Here is a 26919-nt window from a genome sequence, read left to right on the forward strand (position 1 = left end):
CTTTTGATGACTAGCTTTATAACTTTTTTTTTTTTTTTTTCCTGAGACGAGTCTTGCTCTGCTGCCGAGGCTGGAGTGCAGTGGCGCGATTTCAGCTCACTGCAACCTCTGCTTCCCAGGTTCAAGTGATTCTCCTGCCTCAGCCTCCCGAGTAGCTGGGATTGCAGGCGCCTGCCACCACGCCCGGCTAGTTTTTTTTGTATTTTCAGTAGAGACAGGGTTTCACCATGTTGGTCAGGCTGGTTTCAAACTCCTGACCTCAAGTGATCCACTCGCCTTGGCCTCCCAAAGTGCTGGGATTACAGGCATGAGCTACCGCACCCAGCCCTTCATAACTCTTTAAGTCAGATATTGTTAAGTCCTTCACCATTGTTCTTTTTCATTCAGATCCCTTGGCTGTTAGGTTCTTTGCATCTCCATATGAAGTTTAGAATTAGTTTATTGATTTCTATAAAATATTCTGGGATTTTTATTGGGATTGTCTTCTATATGCAGATCATTATGGGAAGAATTGCCATCTTAACAGCATTGAGCCTTCTGATCTATGAACAAATATAGCTGGGTTTTCTTAGATCTCTTTCTTAGCTATGTCTTATAGTCTTCATGTGTACTCCCTGCACATCTCTTATTAACTGTTTCTAACTATTTTGTATTTTTGATGCTTTTGTAAATGGAACTGCATTCTTAATTTCATTTTCCATGTTTCCAGAATATGAAATATATTTAACTTTTGTATATTGACCTTTTATCTTGCCGTCTTGCTTAATTCATTTATTAGTTTTGATAGCTTTTTAGTAATTTGCTTAGGATTTATGTACATACACAATTATGTCATCTGCAACGAAAGGCAATTTATTCCTTTCCAATCTGTATACTTTTTTTTTTTTTTTTGTCTTCCCTTTTGTATTTGTGCAGATGTCTTTATCTTGTTCTAATCTTAGGGAGAATCTTATTACATATGACACTTTTTGGAGAATTTTTGTAGATAACATTTTATAGATAGAGAAATAGTCCTAGTTTGCTGAGTTACTCTTGTTTTATCAAAAATGGATGTTGCAATTTGTCAGATGCTTTTATTGCGTCTGTTTGGTTGACCATGTTTTTTTCTTTTTTTTCCCTCTGTTAATGTTGTGAATCACGTTGGTTTTGAATATTAAGCCAACCTTCCATTGCTGGAATAATCCTCAGTCATGATGTTTATTTTTGGATTCAATTTGCTAAGATATTTTTAAGGATTTTTACATTATTGGTCATAGAGAAACATTAGATATAGTTTTCTTTTGTTGTTGTTGTTTTGAGACAGAGTCTCGCACTGTCGCCTAGGCTAGAGTGTAGTGGCGTGATCTCAGCTCACTGCAACTTCCACCTCCCAGGTTCAAGCGATTCTTCTGCCTCAGCGTCCTAAGTAGCTGGGATTGTACAGGTGCCTACCATCATGCTCAGCTGATTTTTGTATTCTTAGTAGAGATGGGTTTCAACATGTTGGCCAGGCTGGTCTTGAACTCCTGACCTTAAGTGATACTCCTGCCTCAGCCCCCCAAGTGTTAGGATTATACGCGTGAGCCACCGCGCCCGGCCATAGTTTTCTTTTTTTGTGACACTGTCTGATTTTGGCATCACAGTAATGCTGGCTTCATAAAATGAGTTCAGGACAGTACCCTTCCTTTCTGCTTTCTGAAATAATTTGTGTAGGATTGGTATGTTTTTGGACTTCATCTTTCTGATGAATTGGCTCTTTTTTAGCATTATGAAATGTATAATTCTCAAAATGTTTGCTTTTAAATCTGCCTTCTTACTATTTACTTTCTTTTTTTTCTCATTTGCTTTTTCTTTGTACCTATTTGTCTGCCTTTCGTGGGATTGAGTATTCTTTCTGATTGTATTAGTCAGGGTTCTCCAGAGAAATAACCAGTAGGAGATACATATGTCTAGAAAGAGATTTATTATATGATATTGCCTCACATGATTATGGAGGCTAAGAAGTTCTGTTCCTGCTGTCTTTAAGTTAGAGACCCAGGAAAGCTGGTGCTGTAGCTTGAAGGCCTGAGAGCTAAAGAACTGATGGTATAAATTCTAGTCTGAGTCTGAAGGCCTGAGAACCAGGGGCATTGAGGTAAGGAAAAGCTTGACTTTGCAGTTCAGGCAGTGAGGCAGAGAACTAATTGAATCTTCTGCCTTTTTGTTCTATTTAGGTGCTGGACAGATAGGATGTTATCCAATCAGTTTTACTTAGTTCACCAGTTCAGATGCTAATCTCTTCCACAAACACCCTAGCTGACTCTCACTCAGAAATAATGTTTAGCTGGATATCTGAGCATCCCTTGGCCCAGTTAGGTTGACACAAAATTAACCATCACAATGATACCATTTTATTTCGTCTCCTTTTTTAAGTTGTTCTAGAGTTTACAATATACATCTTTAATATACCATGCTGTACCTTCGAATAATGATACAGTGTTTCTCTTACAGTGTAAGATCCTGACAACAGCATACATCCATTTTTTCTCTACCCTTTTGTGCTGTTGTCATATGTTCACTTTATATACCCCACAACACGTTATCTTTGCTTTTAAAAGTCATATTTTAAAGACATTTAAAAATGAGAAAAATATCTTTTATTTTATTTTATTTACCATTTCTGATATTTTTCATTTCTTTGTCTAGATCCAGCTTTCCATCTGGTATCATTTTTCTTCTGCCTGAAGAATTTTCTTTTGACTTTTTTTTTGTAGTGAACACATATTGAAGCCTAATCTTTCCTTTCAGTTTTTGTTATCTGGAAAAAGCATTTGCCATAATATTTGAAAGATATTTTTGCTGGATATAAAAACTGATAGTTTTTTTTTTTTTTAAACACTTTAAACAGATTCCATTGTTTCCTGTCCTTGGTGTATCTAAGGAGAAATATGCTGTAGTAATTATGTTGTATGTATGTAGTTTATCTTTTTTCCCCTCTGATTATATTTAAGATTTTCTGTGTCACAGCAATTTATTATGTGGCTTTTTTTTTTTTTTTCCATGTTTCTTCTACTTAGAGTTCATTGAACTTCTTGAATTTGGGGATTTAAAGTTTTCATCAAATTTGGAAGATTTGGGGCCATTATTTCTTTAAACAGCATATAAAACGTTTTATTGATGTGAAATTCACATAACAAAGTCATTTTAAAAGTGAACAGTTCAGTGACATTTGTTTATTTATTTATTTACAAAGTCTTGCTTGGTTGCCCAGGCTGGAGTGCAGTGGTGTGCTCAAGGCTCACTGCACCCTTGACCTATCAGGCTCAAGCAGTTATCCCATATCACCCTCCTGAGTAGCCGAGACTACAGGCATATGCCAACATGCCTGGCTCGTGTTTTTGTTTTTATTTTTGAGGTGGAGTCTCGCTCTGTTGCCCAGGCTGGAGTGCAGTGGTGCGATCTCTGCTCACTGCAGCCTCCACCTTCGGGTTCAAGAGATTCTCTTGCCCCAGCCTCTCGAGTAGCTGGGATTACAGGCACCCACCACCATGCCCAGCTAATTTTTGTATTTTTTGTAGAGACAGGTTTCACCATGTTGACCAGGCTGGTCTTGAACTCCTGACCTCAAGTGATCTGCCCGCCTCGGCCTCCCAATGTGGTGGGATTACAGGCGTGAGCCACCATGCCCGGCCTTTTTTGTATTTTTTGTAGAGACAGTGTTTTGCCATGTTGCCCAGGCTGGCATTTAGTACATTTATAATGTAGTACAACCACCACCTCTATGTCGTTCGAAAATATTTTCATCACCCTAAAAGGAAACCCCATAGCCAAAAAGTAATTGTTCACCATTCGTCCTCCCCCAGCAACTGGCACCCACCAGTCTCTACATTCTGTTTCTGTGTAACTGGCACCCACCAGTCTCTACATTCTGTTTCTGTGTATTTTCTTTATCAGTATATTTCATATAAATGGAATCATAAAATGTGGCCTTTTGTTTTTGGCTACTTTTACTTACCATGATTTTGAAGTTCATCCATTTTGTAGCGTCCTATTATGTTTTATATTGGATGTCATACATACATTGTGAATCTTATGCTGTTGTGCTAGATTTTGTTTTATTCCTTTAAAGAACGTAAGAGTTTGTTTTGCCATCCACTTAAGTTACTGAGACCCAAATTTGATCTGAGACTTGTTTCTATCTTTCTTAAGGTAAGTAAAGAACAGCCTTTAATTCATGGCCAATATAGTCGTTCTGAGGACTGGACCCAATTCCCTGTGTATTTACAAGTTTCTCCAGTTTGGCCCATGGGATCATGAAGTATTCCTAGCTCTGTGCAAACTCCCAAAAGTTATTCAACCTGCTACTAGTTCTTTTCCTGGACTTGGGGAGTTTCCTCTCAAACTTATGCAGAGACTGGAGGAGACTTTTATGCAGATCTCCAAAGGTCTCTCATGTGTCTCCCTTTTCTGAAGTACTCTTCCTCACAAGTCTAACCTCCTTGGCCATACGAACTTCATGTATCTCTGACTTCTCAATTCGGCGATGTCTCGGGATTGTGTTTCTGTTCTCTGTTCCTGTGCTGCAACCTGGAAACTTTCTCCAGACAGTAAGCTGGGACATAGATCCTAAGGGCTTTACCTCTTTTGTTTTCTTATATAGGTGATCACAGATAATGCCTGATAAATGTTGTTTGATAAAATTTTTCTGATTTACTAGTTTTTTTTAACACTGGTCAAGTGGTTCATATAGCATTTCTCCTTCATGGGCAGATGTTACTGAATTTTTAAATCAGTATAGTGTAAGGGGAGTCTATCTTGAACTTCAGGCAAATGGATTTATTTAAGGACCTCATCATCAAGTGATCTTGTCAGTAACTTGGTCATGTGGCATGATGTTTGAATTCTTCAAGTGTTCTTATGTAAACTTAAAACATGTTAGCTTTAGAACTTTTTTTCATATTTAGATATAATTTTATGGTTTTGTTTAGTTGAGTGGTTCTCTTAGAAGTAAATGTCAGTACCTTATTGGGTATGTCTCTCACAGTATCTATCATTATTTTAGTATTTCCCAACCCTAGACTGGAGCTATTGGCTACAAATTCACTGCAGAATTAATTTACCTTCAGAAATGCTATTTTTTCCAGTTAAGTCTGATATAATAATTTACAAACTGATGTGTATTTTTTGTTAAATATAATTATGCATTAGGTTCAGGGATCAATAAACTATAGCCCACACACCAAACCTGAATGAAACAATTACTGATAAATGTAATACTCCCAGGTAGTAGCTTAAGAAGCTGAACGTGAGGGGGTGTGGAGAGGAGTATAAAGGGGAATCTCCAAAACTCCTGTTTTTACTAATGACTAAGCATGAGGAAGACTGAACGTGGAACAAAATTATATTGACCATATTGACAAAATTATCTTTATATTGCCATGTTTTGCTTTGGTTTCCTTTTTTAAATGGAAGGTAGACTATGAAGACATTCTTGCTGTGAAAGTTCAAACAATACAGAATTTGAAGTAAAAAGTGGGGAGTGTAGGATAGAGATGGTGGTGCTGCTTGGGAGAGTGACTACAGAGATACGAGTTCTCTTAATTAAAGGACTTTACTTAGCTTTCTAAAGAGTGTTGGTTTTTATTCTGAAGGCAGGTGGGAGCTATTGAATTTTAGCAGAGATGTGATGTGGTCAGTTTGGGACAGATTGTGGTTGCAGTAGCGTTTTGGATATATGCCTTCCAAGTTTAGGAGCAAGACGAGTTATTCTTTGTTAATGGGAAAGTCCTTAGGAGCCCTGGACTGGTTGGTTCTTAGGTCTTGTGGACGTTGTCTAGTTGGGAATGATACAGATAAATAGGTGAGATAGATGGTATCATTTATAAAGAATTGATAACACTGTAAAGGTCAGTGAACTGGAGAAACAAGGACCTGGTTTTAAAATCCTACTTGAAACCACCACATAACACTTTTTTACCTTTACTTATAAAACAGTAATGATACTTATTTAAAAAAAAAAAACAACTCACAGTGACAGTGCAAATTTTAGTAAATAAAATACCGGTATGCTCTTGAGAGTCTTGCAAGAAACATACTTAACTTTAAGGTGGAGTGGAATAAGGAAAAAAAAACATTAAAAAAATTAAGACAAGCGAGAATATGTAAGGCAGTGAAGATAAGAATCATGGTAAGAAGATCAATTAAGTAATGTGCAAAGTAAGCAGAAATCCATCTCTGTTCATTAATATCAAGCTTTATTAATGTTTGCTTTCTTTTATCCTCACTTTAACATATATTTGATATTTGAAGTGACCTAATATTAAATTAACCAGTTCTGGAAAATTGCAATTATCTGCTATAACTTGCAAGAAAAAGACTAGCCATTGGCAACATGTCAGTTAATTGAATGTGGTAATTTACTGATTAGCCTTTAAGTTTACATAGGATTAAAGGTACGTTGAGGAGTTTAAAAGCCAGCCAGTCATACTAAAAAAAAGAATTCAGGTTTTCAGTAGCTTCTGAAGATATATATTTAAATATGCCCATGTTAATTGTACACTTAAATTAATAGCAACTGTATACTTACTGCTATTTAATTGCTAGGCAGGGTCAAGGTTAGATAAATAGAATATAGGATGCTTCGTATTCAATTTACCACTGAACTTTAAAAACTTAATTTATATTACTTTAAATTCTGTAGACGTTTTTAGAGACCTTAATGATTCTACCTCTGAGTCTGTTATACTACTTGAGATATTACTGTTTTAGATTTAGAAGTACTTTCGATTCCACTGCTAATCAAATGGTGTGATCTTCCAGCAGATATTTGACCTCCCTGGTCCCAGTTCTCAAGAGTTGTTAAATGTAGGCATTGACCCAGGTCTCTAGTTTTTCTAGAACACTTTTTTTCTTAAATATATTTCACATAAAATCCTAGTATAGAAAACGGATAGTTTTACTTTTTTTATATATAAATTAGGAGCTCAGATAAATTATGTTAATTATGTTAATATGAATAAATTATGTTAATTCTATTCATGAAATAAGACTTTGTATGAAAAGAAAAATTTGAAATGGTTTTCAAGTGGCTGGGTGTCAAGTTAGACTCACCTTTCCATTAATGTTTTTCTTATTTTAGTTGCTCAGCGTATAGAAAATTATGTTTCAATGCAGGGAAAAATGGTAACAGGTTTCTGTTTTTTTGTTTTTAACAGCTCATTTTGCAGTCTCAGGAAACTCTTCAGTTAGAGTTGGCAAGGGAATCTTTGTTCTAATCTCTACTGCAAAATCAGTTCATCCAGCAAGACATGTTGGAACATTGACAGTCCCTAATGTGTTAAAATTTGGCGTATAACTTATTTAGGGTATTAGAAAATATTTGAAATATATTGCAATCAAATATTTGCGTAAATCCTAAGTGACAGAGTCATAAGTCAGAACAGTTTGATTCAAGAACTCTTTCTACAGCATTATCATTTGTTTTCTTATTTTTTAAAAATATAAATGTAATTTATAGATGTCATATTATTAGTTTATGGCTTATTTCCCTATGTTTTTTGACTTAAAATATTTAGGTTTAATATTTTAAACAAATTTGTGCCTATTTTATGACTAATTATTTCTTTTTTTCCCCCCAGGGAAATGAGGCAAGTTATCCTTTGGAAATGTGCTCACACTGTAAGTCATCTTCTTGTTACCAAAAGTTACTTTTATTCACTTATCTCTCTCTCTGCGCGCGCGCGCGCGTGTGTGTGTGTATCATACCTCTGTAATGTATATTTACTTACCTTTGTAGCAATGTTAGCCCTTAACTATTTAAAATGGATAGTGAATTTGACATACAGTCTATTTATGTTACCAGAGTAGGAACATTTTTTTTAAATAGACTTCTTTATTACTCATATCTACACTGTGCTATAGTTATAATTAAACCGTGAAATCTCAGTGTCTTAACCTAACAGAAGTTTTTCAAGTGAAGTTTCAAAGTGGATTTGTAGGAACTCTTTTCTCTTTGGTGACTCAGTGATCCAGGCTCCCTTGTCTTGGAATGCCACCATCTCTAATGCATATTCCCAAGATCACTGAGGAAGAGGGAAATCCAAGGACCTGTAGGCAATGCTTTTATCTGCCTTGGCCCAGAGGTGATTTATATCACTGGTGCTCATATTTCATATTTATGGGACAGAGCTAGGTATGCAGCCACTGTTGGGGCTTGAAAGTACAGCTTTCCGTATTTTCTGGAAGAAGAGACAGACAAGGCACACAGCATTCATTAAGTCCTTTTTTTTTTTTTAATTTTTTGAACAAATAGAATCACTAAGTTTTTTGTTTTTCACATTTTAGGGATGGGTAGGGGTGATTCTCTGACTGAACAGGAAACTTTCAGAATAAAATTCTGTTGTCTAAAGCCTTTTTCTAATGTTTAAAATGTCTTATTTTTAAGTTTGAAAAAGGTCTTTAATGTATATCTTTGATAGAAGCTTAATGTTTGAAAGATTGGATGTTAATTTAGAATTAATTTGCTTGTATTAATATCCCAGTAAGCTTTTTTTCCTTTTTTTTTTTAAGACTTAGCTTAGACCAGTGGTCTGGTCACTTACCATATCCAATTTGATGGTACCTGTTAATGGGACGTTGTATAAAGGGCATGTTCATTTTGCCATCCCTTTAAAAAATACAGGATCGTCCCTCTATGGTTTTCCATTACAATATAAATTTTAGTTTTATTTGGTTACTGTTAGCTCTTAGGGTTAAGAATTAAGTCTAAAAAACAACTAATTGATGTATAAAACAACATTTATTCTTATAGTGTGTTTTATTTATAATTTAGTATTTACTGATACAAGACAAGGACTTAGTAGTTCTTAAGTCCTTGTTTACACTGTTCATATACATGGTAGTTTTATTTATTTAGCCCTATCTACTCTACTCTTTCCCCACCCACTTTCCCCTCCATCTTCAAATCCTAATTTCTTTATATCCTCTGAGCAACTTCATTCCCTTAATTTGGTTGTCTTCTATATTCTCCCATTGTAGTATGTTTGTTGGTGTGGAAACCAGAGTTTCATGTTATATTACCAAAGGTATTCAATACTATTCAAACTTTCTGGTATGTAGAAACTGTAAAACTCACAGGTACATATCTCAGATCCCTTTGCAGTCAGAGTTAATAATGTTACTTTATTTCTGCCACAGATATACTTGTGAGATTTGGAAGGTAGAAGTGAGTCAGAGTTTGTTCTTTTCCTATTTTTACTGTTTTTGCTGGTAGGATTCTGGTTGTGATTTGGATTTGTTGGTGTGTGCAATGCTCTGGAGCCCGAAGCTTTCAAATTTACTATGCGGCTTCCTTATGGACAGGGAATACAGGTTGAGTATCCCTTATCCAAAAATCTTGAGACCAGAAATGTTTTGGGTTTTGAATTTTGGGGGGGGTTTTGGAATATAGGTGTACCTCATGTTTTTTTTTAAACTTTTATTTTAGGTTCATGGGTATGTGCAGGTTTGTTATATGGATAAACTGTGTGTCACGGGGCTTTGGTATACAGATCATTTTGCCATCCAGGTAATAAGCATAGTAGCTGATAGGTCGTTTTTTGATCCTCTCCCTCCTCCCACCCTCCACTGTCAAGTAGGCCTTGATGTCTGTTGTTCCCATTTTTATGTCCATGTGTTCTTGTTGTTTAGATCCCACTTACAAGTGAGAACATGCAGTATTTGGTTTTCTGTTCATGCGTTTGCTTAGGATAATGGTTTCCGGCTGCATCCGTGTTGCTGCAAAAGACACGATCTCGTGTTTTTATGGCTGCGTAGTATACCATGGTGTATATGTACCTCATTTTCTTTATCCAGTCTACTGTTCATGGGTATTTAGGTTTATTCCATATCTTTGCTATTGTGAATAATAATATTGTGAATAATGTAAATACATGTGTCTATGTGTCTTTATGTTAGAATGATTTATATTCATTAGGATATATACCCAGTAATGGATTGCTGGGTCAAATGGTAATTGTTTTAAGTTCTCTGAGGAATAGCTACACTGCTTCCCACAACGGCTGAACTAATTTACATTCTTACCAGCAGTGTATAAGCGTTCCCTTTTCTCTGCATCTTCACCAGCATCTGTTATTTTTAGATGTTTTAGTAATAGCCATTCTGACTGGTGTGAGACAGTATCTAATTGTGGTTTTGATTTGCATTTCTCTAATGATTAGTGATGTTGAGAATTTTTTTCATATGATTGTTGGCCGCATGTATGCCTTCTTTTGAAAAGTGTCTGTTCGTGTCCTTTACCCACTTTTTAATGGGGTTGTTTTTTTTGCTTTTAGGTTTAAGTTCCTTAGAGATTCTGGATCTTAGACCTTTGATAGATGCGTAGTTAGCAGATGTTTTCTCCCATTCTGTAGGTTGTCTGTTTTACTCTGTTGATAGTTTCTTTGGCAGAAGCTCTTTAGTTTAATTAGGTCTGATTTGTCAGTTTTTGTCTTTGTTGCAATTGCTTTTGGCGTCTTCGTCATGAAATCTTTCCAGATCCTTTATCTAGACTGGTATTTTCTAGCTTAGCTTACAGGGTTTTTATAGTTTAGGTTTTACAATTAAGTCTTTAATCTACCTTGAGTTGATTTGTATATGGTATAAGGAAGGGGGTCCAGTTTCAGTCTTCTGCATATAGTTAGTTATCCCAGCACCACTTATTGAATTACGGAGTCCTTTCCGCACTGCTTGTTTTTGTCAAATTTGTTGTAGGTGTGCAACATTATTTCTGGGCTCTCTATTCTGTTCCATTGGTCTGTATGTCTGTTTTTGTACCAGTACCATGCTGTTTTAGTTACTGTAGCCTTTGTAGTATAGCTTCAAGTCAGGTCTTGTGATGTCTCCAGCTTTATTCTTTTTGCTTAGGATTGCCTTGGCTCTTTTGGTTCCATACGGATTTTAAAATAGTTTTTTCTAATTCTGTGAAGAATGTCATTGGTAGTTAAATAGAAATAGCATTGAATTTGTAAATTGCTTTGGGTAGTATGCAGGTGTATCTCATTTTATTATGCTTTGATTTATTGTACTTTGCAGATAATTGTGTTTCTTACAAATTGAAGGTTTGTGGTAACCCTATGCCAAGCAAGTCTGTCTCTGCCATTTTCCCAGCAGCATGTTTTCACTTCCTGTCTGTGTCACATTTTGGTAATTCTTGCAGTATTTCATACCTTTTCATTATTATATCTGTATGGTGGTCTGTGGTTAGTGATCTTTGATGTTACTATTGTAATCATTTTGGGGCAGCATGAACGGTGTCCATGTAAGATGGTGAACTTAGTCCAGTTGTCTATGTTCTGACTGCTGTACTGACTGGCCATTCCCACAACTCTCTCCTTTTCCTCAGACCTCCCTATTCCCTAAGACAACAGTATTGAAATTAGGCTAGTTAATAACCCTACACTGCTCTCTAATTGTTCAAGTGAGAAAGAATTACACATCTTTAATTTTAAATCAGAAGTTAGAAATGATGAAGCTTATTGAGGAAGGTGTGTCAAAAGCCCAGATAGGCCAAAAGCTAGGCCTCCTGTGCCACACAATTAGCCAAGACATGAATGCAAAGGAAAAGTTCTTAAAGGAAATTAATAGTGCTAACTCCAGTGAACAAACGAATGATAAGAAAATGAAACAGTCTTATTGCTTATATGGGTAAATTTTTATGGTCTGGATAGCAGGTCAAACCAGCCACAAAATTCCCTTAAGCCAAAGCCTAGTGCAGAGCAATTCTCTGAAGGCTGAGAGAGATGGGGAAGCTGCAGAAGAAAAGTTTGAAGCTAGTGGAGGTTGGTTCTTCAAGTATAAGGAGATAAGCCATCTCCATAACTTGCAAGTTGAAGCAGCAAGTGCTGATGCAGAAGCTGCAACAAGTTATCCAGAAGATGAAGGTGGCACTGACTCTCCTCTTGGGGACCAATGCAGCTGGTGACTTTAAGTTACAGTCAGTGCTCATTTATCATTCTGTAAATCATAGGACCTTAAGAATTATGCTAAATTTCCTCTGCCTGTGCTCTATAAATGGAACAACAAAGCCTAAATGGCAGCACAGCTGTTTACAGCATGGTTTACTGAATATTTTAAGGCTACTGTTGACACTTACCTCTCCGAAAAAAAGATTTCTTTCAAAATATTGTTGCTCATTGACAGTGCAGGTAGTCACCCAAGAGGTTTGATGGAAATGTACATAGAGAGTAACGTTTTCATGCCTGCTAACACGACATCCATTCTGTAGCCCATGGAATAAAGAGTAATTTCGACTTTCCAGTCTTATTACTTAAGAAAGACATTTTGTAAGGCTGTAGCTGCCTTTGATAGGCATTCCTCTGATGGACCTGGGCAAAGTACATTAAAGACATTCTGGAAAGGGCCAGGCACAGTGGCTCACACCTGGAATCCTAGCACTTTGGGAGGCCAAGGTAGGTGGATCACCTGAGGTCAGGCATTTGAGACCAGCCTGGCCAACATAGTGAAACCCCATCTCTACCAAAAATATGAAAATTAGCCAGGCATGCTGGCACATGCCTGTAATCCCAGCTACTCAGGTGGCTGAGGCACCAGAATGGCTTGAACTCCTGAGGTGGAGGTTGCAGTGAGCAGAGATCACACTACTGCGCTCCAGCCTGGGCGACAGAGCGAGACCCTGTCTCCAAAAAAAAACAAACAAACCGGGAAAGGATTCACTATTATAGATTTGCCATTAATTACATTCTTGATTCATGGGAAGTCAAAATATCAGTATAAACAAGAGTTTGAAAGAAGTTGATTCCAGTCTTTATGAGTGATTTTGAGGGGTTCAGGGCTTTCATGGTGGAAATAACTGCAGATGTGATAGAAGGAGCAAAAGAACTAGAATTAGAAGTGGAGCCTGAAAATGTGGCTGATTTGCTGCAATCTCATGATAGAACTTGAACAGATGAGGAGTTGCTTTTTATGGGTGAGTAAAGAAAGTGGTTTCTTGATATGGAGTCCACTAGTGAAGATGCTGTGAACATTACTGAAATGACAACAAAGAATTTAGAATATTCCATAAACTTGGCTGATAAAGCAGCAGCAGGGTTTGAAAAGATTGACTCCAGTTTTGAAAGAAGCTCTACTGTGGGCAAAATGCTGTCAAACAGCATTGCATGTTACAGAAAAATCTTTTATGAAAGGAATTGTCAAATGATGTGGCAAAACTTTATTGCTGTCTTATTTTAAGAAATTGTCACAGCCACCCCGATCAGTCTGTGGCCATCAACATTGAAGTGAGACCTACCAACAGCAAAACAATTACAACTCACTGAAAGCTCAGGTGATCCTTAGCATTTTTTAGCAATATAGTATTTTTTTTTTTTTTTGAGACAGAGTCTCGCTCAGTCGCCCAGGCTGGAGTGCAGTGGCGCAATCTTGGCTCACTGCAAGCTCCGCCTCCCAGGTTCACGCCATTCTCCTGCCTCAGCCTCCTGAGTAGCTGGGACTACAGGCGCCCGCCACCACGCCGGGCTAATTTTTTTGTATTTTTAGTAGAGACAGGGTTTCATTGTGTTAGCCAGGATGGTCTCAATCTCCTGACCTTGTGATCCGCCTGTCTCGGCCTCCCAAAGTGCTGGGATTACAGGCGTGAGCCACCGCGCCCAGCCGCAATGGAGTATTTTTAAATTAAGGTATATGTGTTGTTTTTTAGGCATAATGTTATTGCACACTTTGTAGACAACAGTAATACGTAAACATAACTTTTATATGCACTGGAAAACAAAAAAATTCATGTAGTTCGCTTTATTCACTTTATTGTGGTGGTCTGGAAGCAAACTTAAAATGTCTCTGAGGTATGCCTGTATTTGCATTATATATACTGACTGAGCATCCCAAATCTAAAAATTTGAAATCCAAAATGCTCCAAAAACCATTTCTTTTGCATGCCATGTCAACACTCAAAAAGTTTCATATTTCAGAACATTTTGGATTTTGGATTTTTGGATTTGGGATGGCCAAACTGTATGTTTTTTGATGGCCTCGTTCTGTAGTTTGGTTTTGTGAATTTTTCCTAAAAGTTCAACCCAGACTAATTTTTTAGCCTCCTAACAATTTCTAACATTGAAAAACAACCTTTGCTTCAACTACCTAGAGTTAGATTTTTTTGTCTGTTGAACCCTCGAAAAATATAATTCCAGGAATGCTGTAGTCTGCACACTTTCAAAGTAATGGAAATCTAGATTGGTTGTCTGACTTAGTTGGATTTGAAGATAATAATGATCCCATTATCATGAACAAATTGGAACATTAACTTATTTTATGGTTGCGTAAAATAAAGTTCTTATTGAAGGCAGAACTTCGGTAGACCAAATTGCTATTGTCAAATATTTGCTGGGGAGAATGAGGAGTATAAGGAGTGTGGATGGGCTGGTTACTTTTGGCTGTATTGGAGAACTTAAAGAAAATTACATGCTTAGAAGTTCTTGAATGAAGGACCAGTTAAGATGACCCAGGGAGCTTATGTTAATTGAGAGAAATAATAAGATCTTTTGTGTGAAAGGACAGTGGTTGGGAAAGAGGAGATTGTAAGAATTGGAATAGAGGCCAATAGATTAAGATATGAGGTTCTGGAACTGCCACAACCATTCTGAACCTTCCTTGCAAGCAGACATAGCCTCTTCAGCCCCTGTTTCATGAGGCTGGGCTTGCCTTGCTTGAGGAGACATCTTACCTTGAGATGAGGTGTCACTTCTGTTTTGTATTGTTAAGACCACTTTCCCCATTGCTCATTATGTTTCAGCAATCTCCTTTTTTTCCCCCCAAAACACTTGTCAATTTCTTTCATTCCTATTACCACCTTTGCTTGTTTATGAGTTTGGGTAGAGTGGTCTTTGGTCAGCTCTTTATTTGACTAACTTCATTCTCCTTCAACTCTCAGGTATTAATAAGTACCTTGAGTTGTTTTTGTTGGGGCTTTTTTGTTGTTGTTGTGTCTTACAAACTTGGATAGAGGGAGTTTAAAACTCGACAGAGGGAGGCAAAGTTGGCCTCTGTTGCCCAGGCTGGAGTGCAGTAGCATTACCATGGTTCGGTGCAGCCTGGCTCACTGGGGCTCAAGCGATTCTCCTACCTCAGCCTCTGGAGTGGCTGGGACCACAGGCATGTACCACCACTCCTGGCTAAGTTTTTTAAACTTTTTTTTGTAGAGTCCGGGTTTTACTATGTTACCAGGCTTGTCTCAAACTTCTGGGCTCAAACAATCCATGCACCTCAGCCTCTGAAAGTATTGGGATTACAGGCATGAGCTACTGTACCTGGCCTTTATTTTTTTTTAATAGCAGTTGACCTAAACCCAAATTACTTATTTATTAATTTATCTGCTATTTTGTAACTTCCACAGTTTTTTAAATTAAAAAAAAATGGCGATACCTATGACCAGTTATCCATAATCTTTCCATCCCAATCACTATTTACATTTTATTTTGCTATTTCCTCCCAGACTTTTTTTAATGATTTTTTTTTAATTAAAAAAAAAAATTTTTTTTTTTAGAGTCTTGCTTTGTCACCCAGGCTGGAGAGCAGTGGTATAATCTCGGCTCACTGCAGCCTCCACCTCCCAGGTTCAAGCAATTCTTGTGTCGCAATCTCCCAAGAAGCTGGGATTACAGGTGAGCGCCACCACACCTGGCTAATTTTGTATTTTTAGTAGAAAAATGTTGATCAGGCTGGTCTCGAACTCCTGGCCTCAAACAGTCCACCTTCCTTGGCCTCCCAGAGTGCTGGGATTACAGGCATGAGCCACTGTACCCAACCTTTTTATGAATTTTTAATATAATTAGGATCATATGAGGGCATGTATATTTCTATTTTAAAACATGAAATAAAATGTTACATCTAGAATAGTGTTAGAATTGACCAAAACTAGACCTAATTACTAGCCTCTAGACCAGGAATATTGGTAAACTGCTGCTTGCCAGCAGTTTTTATTAATAAAACATAGCCATTGGAACATAGCCATGCCCATTTTTCTGTTTTCTGTGCTGCAGTGGCAGAGTTGAGTAATTGCAACAGAGACCATATGGTCAACAAAGCCTAAAATATTTACCACCTGGCCTTTTAGAAAAAAGCTTACTGAACACTCTTGTAGACTATAGTGGGCTTCTGGACTTGAGAACTATTATTTGAGTCATTACTGCACAGTTAACTTATCTACAGAATATGATCTAGACAGAAGTTACAGACTGGTGCTTTGGGTGTTATGTAGATCTATAATACTTGTCTCTGGTAAAGTCAGTGAGTCAGGCGTTTTTTGAGACAACAGTTTTGCTCTTGTTGCCCAGGCTGGAGTGCAATGGCGTGGTCTCGGCTCACTGCAACCTCCACCTCCTGGGTTTAAGCAGTTCTCCTCTCTCAGCCTCCCAAGTAGCTGGGATTACAGGCACCCACCACCACGCCTGGCTAATTTTTGTATTTTTAGTAGAGATGAGGTTTCACCATGTTGGCAAGGCTTGTCTCGAACTCCTGATCCCAGGCGAGCCGCCTGCCTCGGCCTCCTAAAGTGCTGGCATTGCAGGCGTGAGCCACTGCGCCCTGCAATGAGTCTGTTTTATAGTTTCTCTAGAATTGAAAGAGTTCCACTCAAAATTGAGCTTCTGTTTACCATTTAGTTTGAGCATGTGACATGAATTATTCCTCCACTTGATAGTGGAAAGAAAGAGGTGCAGAGGTCTGTAATTAGGCTTTAGGCTGCATTAGAGTTGGGATTGGTTGTGGCTAGCATAAACTCCAATGGGGATTGAGGTACTAGGACATTAATTTTTTATTTCTCCGTCAAAGAACAGAAGTCTTGAGGGAACCATAGTTCCCAGATTCTTTTCTGCTGCTCATTCTTTAAATCTGGGACTGAGGGCCAGAGAAAAATGTCCTAGGGGAAAAGGCAGATGGATGTTCCTTACGTACATCTGGGATGGCAAAAGTCATGGTTTTTTATTTGTGTGATAAGCATTTGAAATAAGATTTCATACACTGTTAAAGCTATCCTTTTCAGTTAATCCTCAGAACTTAGTAGTAAGTCTTCTTTCTTATCACTTTAATCTATACTTTGATTAAACTGTTGAGCCTTGTCACTAAAGATCTATACTTGTCATTGTTCAGCCAGCTGTGAATCTATCTAAATTATTTTGTCTGTTACATAGTTCTTTTTTCCTGCTTGGTTCACTAGAATCTTATATGCTTTTTTTTTTTTAATCATATTTTCCTTACTATTTGGATCAATTTCCCAAAAATGACCTTCTCCACATTAAAACTGCCACTTTTTTTGTTCACCCACACATTGTAGTAATTTTTTTTTTGCTTTTTTTCCCCCAAAACCTCTTTACTATTGGAAGAGCTTAGTTTTATCTGTGAATAGTACTTTCATATTATAAGATTGTTGAAATCAGTCCTTGACACACTTCACTATTTATACTTCCCTATTTAGGTTAATTCCTGTCATGCCTTCTCATCCCTTCCATACCTAGCTCAAGCCAGTGTTCTCTGTTTGGCCTTATTTAATTGCCCCAGCCACAGTGTCCTCTCAGCTTTTTTTCTTTCAGTGTAAAGTTGTGCTACTTTTTAAAAAAGTTTAACAGGACTCTAAATTATATGCTGTAACATACTGTATTCTTTCCTGTGCCACACAGATAAGTAAGCACCTACCAAGTACTTATGGATTAGCCACTGGGAAAAAGGGAAATACATAGATTATTACAGTATGGGTAAACTATTATGAGAAATAAAAACACAGGTTCCAAGGAGGAAAAATTACCTTTGGTTAAGGAAATTAAGAAAAGCCTCCTGGAAGGGGTGACATTTGAAAGCTGTGTAGGATTAGAATGTGGATTAATTCTTTGACCTGTGTAGTTATTTCTCTCAGTCTCCTTATATGTTATCCACATCATCAGCATTCTACCCAAACTTGCCTGCATTACCTGGTTTTAATAAATGATTTTGCTCCTAATGCTTGAGAAAACTAGGGACTGAGAAAACTTGGGGATGATTTAAGTGTTGGCCTCCCCCCTCACCTCTGCCTGCCACAAGAGAAACTTGTCTGATCTCACATTTAATCTTAACCTCCTTTCCTTCAGTATCAGGCCTCCCTTTTTCATGGTTAGCCCTTCCCCTGTGCTTTTGATCTTGTGCTGTCTCATCTCTAGGATCTTACTTTGTTAAGTTTCTCTTTATTTTCCCATATGTCTTCAGCTTCTTCCTCTCTTCAGTTTATAAACACAGTCGACTTCTCTTTGATTTTGATCCTGCATGTACCTGGAAGTTTCTCTCTGTTCTTTCACGTATTTGAACCTCTTAAGAGCCGCTGGGCGCGGTGGCTCACGCCTGTAATCCCAGCACTTTGGGAGGCCAAGGCGGGCGGATCACCTGAGGTCCGGAGTTCAAGACCAGCCTGACCAACATGGAGAAACCCCGTCTCTACTAAAAATACAAAATTAGCCGAGTGTGGTGGCGCATCCCTAAATCCCAGCTACTCGGGTGGCTGAGGCAGGAGAATGGCTTGAACCCAGGAGGTGGAGGTTGCTGTGAGCCGAGATCGCGCCATTGCACCCCAGCCTGGGCAACAAGAGCGAAACTCCCTCTCAAAAAAAAAAAAGAGCCTACACAATCACCTTTATTTCCTTATTTCTGCTAATTTCTTGGCCTACTGCAATCTGGCTTTCGGCTGCTATAACTCCACTGACACTGCTATCAAGGTCATCTTCATTTTATCAACACATTGTCTAATTGCCACATCTGGATTGATTTAAAAAATCTACAAAATCACTTGTGACCTTTGGGGAAATTTGAACACTGATTATTTGATACCAAATAATTAATTTTTAGGTGTGATAATGTTACGATGTGTTAAAGAGTTTTTATCTTTTAGAGATAATACTGTTTAGGCTAGGTGCAGTGGCTCACCCCTGTAATCCCAGCACTGTGGGAGGCCGAGGTGGGTGGATCACCTGAGTTCGAGACCAGCCTGACCGACATGGTGAAACCCCATCTCTACTAAAAATGTAAAAAGTTAGCAGGGCATGGTGGTGCATGCCTGTAAACCCAGCTACTTGGGAGGCTGAGGCGGGAGAATAGCTTGAACCCAGGAGGCAGAGGTGGCAGTGAGCTAAGATTGCGCCATTGCACTGCAGCCTGGGCAACGAGTGAAACGCCGTTTCAAAAAAAAAAAAAAAGATAATACTGATTACTTACAAGGAAATGATATGTCTGGGATTTGCTCTGAAATAACTGGGGTGGGATATAGATAACATTTTTCTTATGTTTAATGGTTGAAACTGGATGATGAGCATATAGAATTCATTATAGTCTTTTTTCAAACTGTGTGTGTGTTTGAAATTTTCTATTATTGAAAAGTTGGGGCTTTTTAAATAAATGGAAAAGGGGAGAAGGAAGTAACCAAGAATAAAATCAATAAGAAATAATTATTTAATTACAATTCAGAATGGCATGCAGACTGTAAACTTTAATAATAAGTGGCTGTTCAAACTAATTTTCACCAGTAAAAGAATTGGGACTTTGACAGTGGAAGCATAATGCCTGGCATAAAGCAGATGCTGAGTAAATATTGGTTGACTGAATCAGCTAGCAAGAGCTCAGAGCTGGATTACATAGACAACTCGTTGGATAATTTTAAAGGCTGTATACCTTTGGGAAAACCTAGTTACTAGTCACCCCATTTGTTTTCATAAATAATAACAATCCATAATGGTAGGGTGCTTACCATGTCCCAGGAACTATTCTAAGCATTTTACATACGTTAATTCTTTTAATCCTCATATTAGCCTCAGGAGAGGGGCACAATTACTTTCCCCATTGTACAGATGAGGAAATAGAAGCAAAGAGACTTTAAATAACTGGCTTAAGTCACACAGCAGGTGAAGTAACAAAGCCATGATTTGATCTTAGGCCATCATGTTTCATAGTCAATATTTTTAATCATAGTATTATATAGTCTGTCTTCAGTAAATCTTACAAAATTAATGTTATAATTGTCTACATGAATAATTCTAGGCAAGACTAGATTTGTCTAAGACATAGGTATTCTGATATATATATATCAGAATATATATATATCAGAATATATATATAGTGTGTGTGTGTGTGTATATATATGTATATGTCATTCAATTCAGTGTTGGATTTTTATTGAATTTATTCTAGGCCATTGTGACTTTATTTCTGTCTGTTGGCTAACCTCTCTGGACTAGGAAATGTGTACTCTGTTGAGGTGATTTGCTCAAAGTGGAAGCCTTAGTTCTAACTTGGCATGATAACTTTGGAAAAGTGACTGAGTGCAAGATATTACTTTAGATAATTTAAGCAGAAGACTAGATTGGGGCACAATTGAAAGTAAGAGTGGAAAATCAGATTCAGCTAATTTTTGATAAAGCCAGTGTAATTCTGAATGGTTTAGATAAAATTAGTAAACACAAGGGCTGTTTTGTAGACTAAATGTAGGTGAAAGATTAAATCTTCTATCTAAAAAGATGTCTCATCTCTCTTTTGTTAGAAGGTCCCCTAAGAAGAGCTTGGCAGACTCTGAAGGAACCTCTCCTTTTGCATAATGAACTGCCAGTAGAAACCTTTCTAGCCGTTAGAACGCTGTTTCTGTTTTTAGTAAACAGTTTCACATTCAAGCAGTTTTGTTTCTGGTTTGAGTATTTACAGGTGATGTGAAAGTTTAAGGATAATAACTTTGCTGTTAATGTCTGCTCTTAATTACATTCGTCTCAGGGAGGTTTGCTGTTTTGAAAACAGTGTTTTCAGAGAAAAAGGTTATCTGTAGTTAATTTGATTTCCTCTTTCATTTCAGCATTTTTTTTTTTTTTTGAGACAGAGTTTCTTTCTTGTTGCCCAGGCTGGAGTGCAATGGCGCGATCTCGGCACACTGCAACCTCTGCCTCCTGGGTTCAAGCGATTCTCCTGCCTCAGCCTCCCGAGTAGCTGGGATTACAAGCGTGTGCCACCACACCTGGTTAATTTTGTATTTGTATTAGAGACAAGGTTTCACCATGTTGGTCAGGCTGGTGTTGAACTCCTGACCTCAGGTGATCCACCCGCCTTGGCCTCCCAAAGTGGTGGGATTACAGGTGTGAGCCACTGTGCCTGGCCCTAAAATGCCATTTATTGTTAAAACATTGTAGGCCATTAATTTTGAAATTGACTTGTGCAGTTGTTGCTTTACATTAACATCTTCATAAATTTATTATACAGTTAATGTTTCTTAGACAATTTACCAGCTGTCATTTATCATTTACTTGGTAATTTAGTGATCTGAATTCTGATTTAATTCACCTAGTCACTGAGAATTACTTATGCTTTGCTTGCTCTCAGTAAAGCATTAGAATTAAGTAATGACGAGAAGAACAAAGGATTTTCTTAAGTATAGTACATGAACTTAAATAGTTTGGGTTACCTTGTTTTAGTGTTACAGACGGTTTTTAATAATCCCTGGATTCAAATTAGCCGGGTATGGTGGTGGGTGCCTGTAGTCCCAGCTACTCGGGAGGCTGAGGCAGGAGAATGGTGTGAACCTGGGAGGCGAAGCTTGCAGTGAGCTGAGATCATGCCACTGCACTCCAGCCTGGGCGACAGAGCGAGACTCCGTCTCAAAAAAAAAAAAAAAAAAAAAAAAAATTCCCTGAACTCTCTAGTATATATTAAATATTTCAAGTTTTTAAACAAGTAGTCTCAAGTAAAGGACTGGCCGGGCACAGTGGCTCACACCTGTAATCCCAGCACTTTGGGAGACCGAGGCGAGTGGATCACCTGAGGTCGGGAGTTCGTGACCAGCCTGGCCAACATGGTGAAACCTCGTCTCTACTAAGAATAGAAAAATTAGCCGGGCATGGTTGTGGGTGCCCTTAATCCCAGCTACTTGGAAGGCTGAGACAGGAGAATCACTTGAACCCAGGAGGCAGAGGTTGCAATGAGCCGAGTCTGTGCCATTGCACTCCAGCGTGGGAGACAGAGCGAGACTCCATCTCAAACAAACAAACAAACAAACAAACAAAACGAAAAAAGAAAAGGAAGGACTAGCTTTTTTTGCTTTATCCACACTGTCAAATTTTGGTATTGTGGCAGCACTAAGAAATTTGTAGTTTCGGTAATGAGGTTCATGACGTATAGTAATCTCGTTATCTAGCACAAATTTGAGTAATTTGAAGAAATCAGTTACTTTAGCTAGTGAAAAAGTCTAGCTATCTGCGTAACAAAAATAAAACTTCTTGAATCTTTCTCAGAATGTTAGAGCAAAAGATAAAAGATATGGAAAAATGTGCAAGGAAAGAATGATTTGGAGAACACAGAGTGATAGCGGCTGACTGAAAGAAATTTCGGGAGCTGTATTAGATAACATAGAAGGGGAAATAATCAGTGAAATAAAAGGAGAAATTTCTCTTTCTTGAAAAATTGAATCTTTTGTTTAAAAGCATTCTGATTGCCAAGATTAGATGAAAGAACATCTATGTTTAGTTTCAACTTTTGTAATTTTGAAATTTCAAGAGTAAAAAAACCCTAAAAGCCTCCAGACATAGAAGTTGTTACCTAAAAAGAATAGGAGTCCACTGGCATTGGACTTCTTCACAGCAGCAGTAGTTGGTAGAAGGCAGTGGAGTAATACATTCAAAGTTCGGAGTTTCTAATCCAGAATTTGATAACAGCCAAATGATCACTCAAATGTGAGAACAAAAAAAGACATTTTCAGAAATTTAAGGACTTGGGAAGGTTAACTTAAACGAGTTCTTGAATATGTACCTAGCAAAATGAAATAGAAGTTCAAGAAAGAGGATGAAATGAGACCCCAGAAACGGAATTCCTAACTAACACACCAGTGAAAATCTCAGGATAACAACTATGCCATAGGCCTAGAAAGCAGTTGGTTCAAATTAGAACGAAATGGCAGAGTTGTCTGTGAAGAATGTCTTCAAGAAGAAAGTAAAAGCCGTTATATGAATTATGTGGTGGAATTTTTTAATGTTAAGATAAAAGTCAACGAGAGAAAAAAAAGAAACTGGGGGATGCAGTATGACATTCTTGGCAGTAAACCACATTAAGCTTTGGAGGAGCCATACGTGTAAGTAAGTCTTGAATAATGGAGGCTGAAAGTAAAAGAAGACTCTTAAATATGCATTCTTTTGTGGAAATATAATTTTTTTTTAAAGGAAAATAGGGTGGGGAGTGGAGTGTGGTACAAAGCTAAAGAAAGGTGCAGCTAACATTCAAATGCAACATCACATAGGAACAGTAGATAAAATAAGAGGAAGATCTGGAAAATGTGATGTAATGGGATGGGATTGGACTTAATATATAGAACAAAGAAATGCTTTAGGAGCCAGATCTTTTGAATAAGATGTATCATTGAACTAAGCAGTATACATTTTAGTTTAAAAAAATAAACAGTATATCTTTAAGCAGGGTTATTAATAACAGAATACTTGAAGGTATATTTGTATGATATTATGAATACATGCTTTTCATTAACTTACTGCCTGTATTGATTTGAACCATAATGTGGATAAACCAAAAGGAGAAAAACAATAACACACAGGCCTTCAGTAGGAAAAACGGTAATATACATGTTGAGAGAAGGGTTAGAAAGGACGTCTTAGTAAAACATGGTCTGATTTTTATCAACCTAGAGTGGGAAGACTCTTATTCTCTTTTCTCCACATTTAGCCCAGAAATGCAGGTTGGGGGAATAGAAATGATGCCTAAGGCTCCTTGCTGACTCTTCAGATGGAACTAACATAGGAAAAGAAATTAGATCAGAAAGTATTTCAAGAAATCCCAGTCACCTCACTTTGTCATCAAGCTTTATAACATCGAGCAGCTTACCTCACTCCTTGGGTTTGTTTCCTCATCTTGAGTTTGTCATCTTCAAGGTTTCTTGTGACTGCTTACGTTACATGGCTTTTCTATGCTAGATTTTCTCGTGAAACTCACTGAGCACTGAAAATAATTCTAAGAATGTATTTTTAGGATTGTTATAAGTGTTCAGCTTCTTTTGTGACATCTTTGGACACCATTGGGTGAATGAGTTCTAGTGTGTTGGTCATTTTTAGTCATTTTTTTATATAAGGAGGAAGTCAGTGGTATGTGGTATTTATATTTTGAAGGAGCAATCTAGAAAACAAAACGCAATCACAGTATCAGTAATGAAAGCACTGAAATCATTGCAGATCCTTACAGATGTTAAAAGGATAACAAAAGAATGTTAGAAGCAATTTTATGCCAATAAGTTCCATACCTTAGATGAAATGGACAAATTCCTTGCAAAACAAATTACTAAAACTGACAATAAGAGGAAATAGTAAATCTTAATAGCCTTTTATTAGTTAATAAAATTGAATTCATATTTCAAAATCTTTCTACAAAGAAAATAGTAAGGTCAAACGGCTTTACTGGTAAATTCTATCAAATTTAATGAAAAGAAAGAAAGAAACCCAGTCTTATCTAGACTCTTAGAAAATAGAAGCTAGCATTACCTTGATGGTAATACCAAAGACATTATAATAAAATCAGTATGGAATATAAACCAACATTATTTGAGAATATATGTGCAAAAAATCATTTAGTATTTGCAAGTCAAATTCAGTGGTGTGTAAAAAGGATGATAAAACACAACCAAGGGGATTTTTATACCAGGAATGCGATTTTAACATTCAAAAATTAATGTAATTTACTATTTTGACAAAAGAGAAAAACATCTTCTCAGTAATTACAGCAAAGTGTTTGGCAAAATGTAATATCTATTCATGATATTAGCGAATTAGGAATAGAAGGGAACTTCCTCAGCCTGATATTGGGCATCTACTAAAAAACCTTTACTTTGTTCATACTCATATCTCATGATGAAAGGCTGAATGGTTTCTACCTAAGATTGGGGAAGAAAACAAGATTTTCCACTCTTGACCACTTCTAATCAACGTTGTATTTGAAGTCCTAGTCACAACATGATCAAGAAAAAGAAAAAGACTTGAGATTGGAAAGGAAGGAGTAAAATTGTTTTTATTCCCAGATGACATGGTTTTATATATATAGCAAATGTTAAGTTACTAGGACTGATGTGAATTTGGCAAGATTGTAGGATACAAGGATAATATACCCAAACAGTGTAATTTCTATATAATAGTAAAGAACAATTAAAAATGAAATGGGGCTGGGAGCGGTGGCTCACGCCTGTAATCCTAGCACTTTGGGAGACTGAGGTGGGCAGATCACGAGGTCAGGAGATCAAGACCATCCTGGCCAACATGGTGAAATCCCATCTCTACTAAAAATACAAAAATTAGCTGGGCATGGTGGCACGTGCCTGTATTCTCAGCTACTCGGGAGGCTGAGGCAGGAGAATGGTGTGAACCCAGGAGGCGGAGGTGGCAGTGAGCCAAGATCGTGCCACTGCACTCCAGCCTGGGTGACAGAGCAAAACTCCATCTTAAAAAAATAATAATACAAATAAAGATGAAATGGACAAGTACCATGCATAATAGAGTAAAATTGTAAAATACTCAGGTATAAGTTTAACCAGATATGTGTAAAATCTGTACTCCAAATTACAGAAAATTATTGGAACTTAAAAAGACCTACACAAATGAAGATATATACCGCATTCATAGATTAGAAGACTTGTTACAAAGATGTCAGTTCTACTCAGACTTATCTATAGCTTCCTCAAGACCTTCCCAATCAAATTCTTAACAAGATTTTAAAAAATTTACCAAACTGATGGTTAATTCCATGTGGAAATGCACGGGTCTTAGAAGAGTCAGCATTTTTAAACAGAACAAAGTAAAAGTACAGCTCCTTGATTTAAAGATTTACCATAAAACATAACACTGTGGTACTGGCATAAGGTAGACTAAAATCAATGAAACAGAATAGAGGGTCCAGACTCATTCATTCATATATGTATACACATATATATGTATATACATATATATACATATGCATATATATGTATATACATATATACATACGCATATATACGCATATATGCATATACATATATACATATACATATATACATATATGTATACACATGCATACATATATATGCATATACATGTACACATATATGTGTACATGTATACATATGTGTATACATATATATGTATACACATATGTATGTATATATGTACATATATGTGTATACGTATATATGTAAAATGTATATATGTATACACATATATGTAAAATATATATTATATATACATATAATATGTATATATTTTACATATATGTGTATTGTATATGTAAACATATGTTTACATATATTTACATATATATGTTTACATATATATATGCTTTTTTTTTTTTTTTTTTTTTGCCAAAGATGCCGTTGTAAAGGGAGCCTTTTCAACAAAACAGCTATATTTCTGTATGGAATAAAAAGTCATCTATTTTTCTATATGTATCATATATTTAAAAGGCATATAACGTAGGTCATAGATTTAAACATAAAACAATGGAACATCTAGAAGAAAACAGGAGAAAATCTTCATGATCAAGGATGGGTAAAGACTTTTAGTACACACAAAACAGGAATCATAAAGGGAAAAAATTCTATTTCATTAATATTGAAAGGTTTTGGTTTTAAAAATACACCTATGAAAAGGCAAGCTCACAGACTGGGAGAAAATACTATTAGAAAATACCTAACAAAGGACTTGGATCAGTATATAGAGAATTTCACAAATCTTTTAGATAACGCTTTTTTTTAAAAGCACAATTCACTAATAAAAATATATGAAAAAATAGGCAATACCACTTGTTAGCAAGGATGTGGAGCTACTGAAATAATCATATATTGCTGATGGGAGAGTAAAATGGTACATTACTTTGGAAAACTGACAGTTTCTGAAAACTTAACCCTGTGACCCAGCAATTCCAGGAAAACATTTGTTTACAGAAATACACATTAATATTTATAGT

At 36.9% G+C, this 26919-nt stretch overlaps 1 protein-coding gene across 2 annotated transcripts in view; it reads left to right on the forward strand.

Moving 5' to 3' along the window:
- Window positions 1–26919, forward strand: part of PPP3R1 (protein phosphatase 3 regulatory subunit B, alpha) — a 73461-nt gene that overhangs the window by 27933 nt on the left and 18609 nt on the right. For both annotated transcript variants that reach the window (XM_003309044.7, XM_016948660.3), the window contains exon 2: window positions 7596–7635. In XM_003309044.7, coding sequence (XP_003309092.1) covers window positions 7596–7635 — 40 coding nt within the window. The remainder of the gene's footprint in view (window positions 1–7595; window positions 7636–26919) is intronic.

Source organism: Pan troglodytes, chromosome 12 (assembly GCF_028858775.2).
Source record: "Pan troglodytes isolate AG18354 chromosome 12, NHGRI_mPanTro3-v2.0_pri, whole genome shotgun sequence".
Classification (NCBI taxonomy): Eukaryota; Metazoa; Chordata; class Mammalia; order Primates; family Hominidae; genus Pan; species Pan troglodytes.